This window comes from Lycium ferocissimum, unplaced genomic scaffold (genome assembly GCF_029784015.1).
Source record: "Lycium ferocissimum isolate CSIRO_LF1 unplaced genomic scaffold, AGI_CSIRO_Lferr_CH_V1 ctg11670, whole genome shotgun sequence".
NCBI lineage: Eukaryota > Viridiplantae > Streptophyta > Magnoliopsida > Solanales > Solanaceae > Lycium > Lycium ferocissimum.
The window spans coordinates 18,537-26,659 of NW_026713952.1; the positions used below are offsets into that span (position 1 = coordinate 18,537).

The window sequence follows — 8,123 nt, forward strand, 5'->3', positions numbered from 1 at the left end:
GTGTCAATAGGACCCAATATGAACAAATTTTGCTTGTACCATACTGGATCTATGGGACATGACATTAAAGAATATTATGCATCCAAGCTCGATCTCAAGCATATGATTAAGATGGGGGAGTTTTGTTCATCTTGCCGCCACAGTACTGAGAAGAAAGGAAAGATGAGAGAGCGAGTTCGTAAGGACAACGACTCGCAGAGCTACATTTTTGAGTAGATATTAGGTGTCCCCCACTTTTGCATATAAAAAGTTGCCCCCCTCCCCCTATATATATGTAAGGAACCGCGCCAACCTGATGTCCCTAAGAGGGATACGCGGGAACCCCTTATCAGGCCTGGTCTGGGGATGTCTTTAGTTAGGGCTAGCGCAAAGGATATCTAGGAAAAAATAAATATCCTTCTTTTATAAATCGAACTACGATAAGGCCTGATTTTCCCTGGTGGGATACGTGAGGATCAACGTAAGACTCGGCCCACATATATATAAATTATAACCCCCCCCCCTCCCCATTTGTGTAATTTTTATAACAGGAAAAGGGTTTGCCAAAGTAAGTCAACCTCAAAGCCTATTGGACCGAGATCCACCCAAATCCAAAGGGGCCCATAACCTCCGAATCTTTAGAACAAAGGATCAATCAGTATTTTGGCTTTAATACGTGCCTTTATGTGCTACGTACGCTCCTACATACCGATATGAGATATCTTGCTTTTATATTTATATCCAACTAACTTTGCCTACCGTTGGGTTATTCTTATCTTATAGAACGAGGCCGATTAGTTTAGTACCAAAAGCTGGCATACTTCACGAGATCAAAGGCCGCGTTAGCATCCCTATCAAATGAGGGTAAAGGAAAAGAGAAAATGAATGGTACACCGGATAATGGTAGAAATGAGCTTGTTCTCCGCGAGGGAGATACCCAAGACCTACAAGAAGCATCGTCTCAAGAAGATGTGATCGCGACATTGCGGCTAGCTGTCACGGCCTCTAAGAATAGGTGGCTAGGAATAAGGCGACAATGCTAAGAAGATGCGCCTCAATTGAAGGAAGATGGTCTCCTCCTCCCTTTCCTTCACTAAGATCTCCAATGCCTGATCACTTCCCCATCTACCCTCCAGGAACCATTCCACCTCCATTAAATCCAACTGACCCGAAGCACGTTGGTGTTTCTTACCGCACTCCATCACCAACAAAATACACCTAAATTCCCGGAACCACTCATTCGGTTCCCTCATATCAAACCCCCCAACCAGTGTTCATCAATCCGGCAAGCCAACCACATGTTTCGGCTTCTGCGGCGGGCAACCACGTCGATCCCTCGATCATCCCAACGTCCCAAATAGTGCCTTTCTACCTCCCACGTCCCGACGAATCAAAGAACTGGACCACTATGAGGAAATAGAAAAGGCCTGGAGGGTGAACACGACAAACGTAAGAGGGATATGGAAAAGAAAATGAAAGAGCTATTGGAAAGGTCCAACAGGACCGCCAGAAAGTCCACAGGCTTAAGATACGATGATTTGTGCATGCATCCAGATTTGGACTTATTGGAAGGATTCAAGATCCCAAAGTTTGAAATGTTCAATGGGACAGGGAATCTCAAAGCACATCTTCGGTCCTACTGTGACCAGTTGGTCGATATTAAAAAGAACGAACCTCTGATCATGCGACTATTCAGCCGAAGTTTAACTAGCGAGGCCGCTGAAAGCTTCATGAAGAGATTTCGAGTCAACGTCAAAACAGTGTCTAACCGATACTACCTTGAAAAGGTCAAACAAAAGTCAACTGAGAACTACAGAGAGTTCGCCAGCAGATGGAGGACCGAAGCAGCCCGTGTACAACCACCAATATGTGAGGGAGAATTGATCTCCGTATTCATCAAATCACAGGAACCACACTTCTATGATAGAATGTTGTCCATGGCCGGAAAGCCCTTAGCTGAAGTAGTCAAAATGGGAGAGGTTATAGAAGATGGTCTCAAGTCTAGCAAGATCGTCAGCATCTTCAACAAGGCATCTGGACAAGCCGCTGTGGGAGTCTTCCGTAAAAGGAAGGAGAACGTGGCGAGCATATCCCACATACCAAGCACAAACCCTAAAAGGCGGGAAGAACCACAATCTTCTCACCAAGCTCCACTCCCTACCAATTACCCGACTTCACCTTACAGCCTTACACCCATATTCTATGCTTAACCAGGCTTTACCACTACTGTACCGGCTTATATGGCTCCACCAAGCGCCTGAGTACCCACTCTTGTTTACCCAGCACCACCATAACAAACTTATCAACCACCACAACAAAATTACCAGCCGGCAACCCATGTTTACCGCCCACTACAAAATAACCCACCACAAATCCAACCACTACCGAACTACCAAAATCAACCACTACCACTAGCGTACAATGCTCCACATCCTAATTTGGGAGAAAGCCAGCAAGATAATTTACAATATTCAGCCGAGGGCTTTTAAAAGGTTACACGCCGCAGGCTTATTCCAGAAAGTCCCTCCAAAATCGGCTCGGCCCGGGAATAGATTTTTCAGGGCCGATCAGACTTGCGCCTATCATTCAAGGGGGGGGGGGGGGATGGGTACGGCGAAAGATTGCGTAAATCTCAAACATAAGATCCAAGATCTAATTGACAAGGGAGAGATCATCCTGGTAGCCGCAGCTCCCAATGTAAACACAAAACCGTTGCCCAATCATGGAAACAACGGAGTCCACATGATTGAAACGGATGAAGGCGGGAAGTTTACGGGGCATTAGTCCCCGAGAACAGTCAAAGTCCATCAACAAACGGTGGCTTCCACTCCAAGATCGTCCTAATTTCAAGGTCCTGATCTCAGCACCAGAAATTCCAAAAGCTATATCAAGGTTCGGAACCTTAGTCCCAGCACCGGTGCCCGCTCCCAAAGAATCAGTCACTGCGAAAGGGGCCATGGCCCAAGGCATAACTCGCTCAGAAAGATGTTACACCCCTGAAGAACTAGCCCAAAATGCTGCTATACTGGGAAACACCCAGAAGAGGGTAATAACTGAAGGAGAAGTCAAAGATTTCTGGCGGTGTCTGCAACCAAAGGATTATTCAATTGTTGAGCATCTGAAGAAAACACCAGCACAAATATCGATGTTAGTACTACTGGCCAGCTCGCCATCACATAGGCAAGTTCTCATGAAAGTGTTAGATGATGCACACGTGCAAGCATGTACGAGCAGTGAGGATCTAGCCAGGTTAGTAGCGCACATCATTGGAGAACACAAAATTTGCTTCTCCAAAGAAGAGTTGACAATTGAAGGAACCTCCCACAACAGAGCTCTCTACATCACTTTGGAATGCATTGACAAAGCGATTGGAAGGGTGCTCGTAGATAACGGAGCAGGACTCAACATCTTCTCTTTAACCACATTGACACAGCTCGGCTACGACATTGGCCAAATCCGCCAGAGCGGGGTGAATGTTAGAGCATTTGATGGGTCCCAAAGTGATTCCTTGGGAGAGATAGAGTTGAACATCCAGATTGGACCTGCTTCTTTCACAGCAGAGTTCCAAGTCATGACAATCACCGCCAATTACAATCTGCTCTTGGGAAGACCGTGGATACACTCTGCGGGTGCTGTACCATCAACGTTGCACCAGGCCATGAAGTTTGAGTGGCAAGGCCAAGAGATTGTAATCACAGCTGAAAAAGATACGCAGAAGTACCCTTACAACATCATACCAGTGATCGAGAGAAACCACAATAGATCAGATTTTCATGTGGTGAAATATATCGGAGCAACCCATTCTGAAGAGAAATGTTGAGGAATGATTTTGAGACAGGGAGAGGCATGGGAAAGGATTTGGAAGGCATAACAGAACCTGTGCCGATCCTAAAGGAAAACTACTACTTCGGCCTGGGGTATACTCCTGGCGAAAGTGAGCTCACAAAATCCATCCGGAGAGAACCAATAAGGGAAAATCTACCTCAGCCAATTCCCGGGTTGTACCAGTCATTTCCCACAAGAGTACCGATGTAGAAAGGCGAAGAACCTAATGAGGGCTTGGAGCTGCTGTTTTTTAGAGGAGGAATGTTGCGCAATCATCAAAGAATGCCAAGAGATGCTTACCATATGTAGCCTAAAGTCGGGAGAGCGTTTGGACAATTGGACATCCACTCCCCTCTTGGTTCCTCGGTAGAAAGATGGACTTCTTTTAATCCTTTTGCTAAAAATGGCTCTGTCATCCTAAGATTATACCTCATCTAAAAGGGTCTCTAGGTACCACAGGAGAAAAAAAAGCTCTCTAGGCGCATTTTAGCTAAGGCTTGCTAACGTGCACCAACAAGGCAAACTAAACAGAAAATTGAGCTCATCTCCAGCGAGATGATATTTGAAACAAAGAGGATTGTTACCCCTGAATGTGGGATGAGTTGTAGATTTCCTTTCCTCTCGTTTGGAAGCTTTCTCCCACCTAAGTTTTAGGCTATTGAGGAAGTAAATGAAGACCACTTCAATGATGCAGACTCATAAAACTCGATTCACTTGGAACCCTATGGGGGTACTACCACCACGACACAACCCGCAGCTCGACACTTGCAATTTTTTGATCTTTGGTACATCGGCGCACCCAATGCCGGTGGAGAAGAATGAGGCACAAGAGAACAGATTGGCTCAGAAAGGTAAGCCACTATCCTATATTCCTCCGTGCACTAAGGATGGTAAAATCTATGTGAGCATTGTTGAGGATAACCCAAAGGAACAAATGGACTATTGGAAGTTAGCTCTAATTGGATATGTAATTGGTGATACGCATATGCTAAAACTATGGAAGGATACATAGCAACACATTGGAACTTTGCTCAACAGCCCCAGGTGCTTCCACATCTTTGATGGATACTTCATTTTTAAAATTGACACTGTGGAAGATTGTGAGAAGGTGTTGGATGCTAGACCTTGCACTTTTCGTAATAAACCGTTTGTTTTACAATATTGGGAGCTAAACTTTGTGTTTGACCCAGATTGCCTACCATCAATACCCTTATGGATTACTTTCCTGGCTTGCCTGTTGTTTACTAGTCTAGTGAGTCTCTTAGCAAGCTTGCAAGTGCCATTGGAAGACCAATTTACACTGACAAATTCACGGCTAATATGGAAAAAATTTACTATGCTAGAGTATTGGTAGAGGCAGGTGTGTCACACCCCTTTCTAACTATATTAGAACTGCTCTATCCTGTTGGATCCTTTCAACAACCGATTGAATATGACTGGACTTCTAAATTCTGCACAGAATGTATAAAGTTTGGACATAATGTTGTTGATTGTTGGAAAGCTGGGGAGGAAATTCAGGAAGAGGTACAATTTTAAGGGGTAAAGAATAGGCGAATGAGAAGGAATAGACATAGGGGGAATCAAGAGAGGCAGGATTGGAAAGCAAAATAGGGGAGGCAGGCAGAAAATACCCCTCCTCATGAGGAGGACAAAGAGGGTGGAGTAAGCACTATTATTGAAGAACTATCAAAAATTGGTGTGCCCACTCAGAATCTAAGTCCCTTACAAAAAGATGATCAAGGAAGTATGCAGCCAAGGGTGCAGACTACAATAGCTGTTGATGGTATTCAGGTGGCCAACACATATGATGTTCTTCAAGTTGAGGCTGAGGCTCAACCAGGATATCCTAGGGGTGCCCATAACCCTCCATGATTGTTTCAACATGGAATGTAAGGGGGATTAACTAGCCCTGGAAGCAGAAAGAGGTAAGAACCTTTCTGCAGAAGAATAAGATAGATATCATGGGAATTTTAGAAACTAGAGTAAAAGAAAATAAGGCAAGTACCATACTTGGGAAGGTTGCATTGGGCTGGTCCTATTGTTACAACTACCCTTTAGCTTACAATGGGAGAATATGGTTGGTTTGGAAGTCTCATCTTCAAGTGGTGATATAGGTGACATATGAACAATTCATCTATTGTAAGATAGAAGACTCAACTAGCCTGTTCTCACATGACACTTCACAGTGATATATGCTAAGAATGAACCTCAGAATAAAGACATATTGTGGCAGGAACTTGTCAACTTGGGCAGTGCAATTTCAGGGCTATGGTTTCTCAATGGGGAATTCAATAATGTGCTATCTAGTGCAGACAAGATTGGCTCTCCAGTACTACCAATAGAAACTCAGGGGTTTCAAGCTTGTATTGATAACTTGCAACTTATATCTTTGAGATCCAAAGGGTGGCAATATAATTTTTGCAACAAACACTGGCTAGATAGCAGGGTCTACTAAAAAATTGACTGGGCTTTTAGCAACCTAACTTAGATCACTAATCATGGGCATATAGAGGTTGAATTTCTCAACCCTGGAGTCTCAGACCACACTCCTATAGTGATCCATGTCTGCTCACCACCAACTTCCTACCCTAAGCCATTTAGATTGTATAAAACAGTCATGCTCCATCCAGATTTCAAGGGCTTTGTGACGGAGGCTTGGTGTACTAGGCATGGGGGCACAAAGATGTACCAACTGTGGAGGAAATTACAAACATTCAAGGAAAGGTTAAAAGGGTTGAATGCTTATATGGCCTCTTATAATCAGAAACTAATGCAGGATAGACAGGGATTAGAGATGGTTCAAGCACAGATGGACACTAATCCTATGTGCCAGTACTTGATAGAGCAGGAAAGAACTTTGGTGGCTGACCTAAAGAAGTGGAGTGATATAGAGGAACAGGTCCTCGAAAAAAGGTCCAGAGCAAATTGGATTTCTTGTGGATATGCAAATACCAAGCATTTTCATGCTCAATTAAAGATGAGGACCAGCAGAAATACCATCACTTTAATCTATGATTCAGCAGGAAACAAGTTACAGGACCCCAAACTTGTAGAGGCAGAGTTCATAGCTTTTTTCTCTAGTCTAATGGGCATAGCTGCGGTGCACTTACCTTGTCCTAATTTGGAAGTTATTAAGCTGGGTCCTTGTCTCTCTTATGCACAGAAATGTTCCTTGATCAGGCCTATAACATATCAGGAGATTATCAATGCACTAAAAGTTATGCCACAGGAGAAGGCCCCAGGTGTGGATGGCTTCCCATCAGAGTTCTTCATTCAAAACTGGGACTTACTAAAAAAGGATGTACTTGATCTTTGTTAAAGAATTCTTCAGGACAAGTAAGCTTAAGCCAGGCATCCGTTATCTTGTCATCACCGATTCCTAAAACTGCAACCCCTACACTTGTCAAAGACTATAGGCCAATTTCATGTTGTACTACTGTATATAAGCTGATTATAACGTCTTGACTAATAGAATCAAAGAGGTTATTAGCCATATAGTTCACCCATCACAAACAACTTTCATTGAGGGGAGAAGCATAATTGACAATATACTGTTTAGCCATGAGATATTGAAGTGGTACTCTAGGAAAGGTTTATCCCCTAGATGTGTATTGAAGGTAGACCTCAAAAAAGCATATGATTCCATAGAATGGAGTTTTTTGAAAAGCTTGCTTGAGGCACTAGGATTTCCTTTTAAGTTTATTGGGTGGATTATGGAGTGCATCTCCTTTGTGTCTTATTCCCTGGTACTAAATGGTGGCCTCTCAACTCCATTCAATGGGAAAAGAGGGATAAGATAGGGGTATCCAATGTCCCCTATCTCTTTGTGATTGCAATGGAATATCTTCAAAGAGAACTGGCCTTACTCAGGAAACACAAGGACTTCAAATTCCATCCTAGATGCAAAAAAAAATGGATGTGGTACACATCTTCTTTGCAGATGACTTATTGATGTTCTGCAAGACTGATGTAAAGTACATTCTGATGCTACAAGATGCTTTTAAAAGATTTTCAGATGCCTCTGGGCGGCAAACCCTGACAAAAGTACAATATATATGTCTGGTGTCAGTCCTGAGTTGAAGTAGGAAACACTAAATATTTTGGGCTACCAGGAAGGGGAAATCCCTTTCAAATACTTAGGGGTTCCCCTTTCTTCCAAAAAAAACTTACAATTGGCCAGTGCTTACCTCTAGTTGACAAATTACTGAGAAATTGAGATGTTGGTCTGCAAAACTACTTTCTTATCTTTGGTAGAGTCCAATTAATAAAGTCTGTGATCTTTGGGGTTCAATCATATTGGGCACAAATCTTTGTGTTGC

General features: G+C 43.4%; 1 protein-coding gene across 1 annotated transcript; it reads left to right on the plus strand.

Annotated features, from left to right (window-relative positions):
* Nucleotides 1-1,439: 1,439 nt before the first annotated feature.
* LOC132041781 (uncharacterized) lies at nt 1,440-2,189 on the plus strand. The gene has a single exon (XM_059432477.1). The coding sequence runs from the start codon at nt 1,440-1,442 to the stop codon at nt 2,187-2,189; it is 750 nt and encodes a 249-aa protein (XP_059288460.1).
* The last annotated feature ends 5,934 nt before the right edge of the window (nt 2,190-8,123 follow it).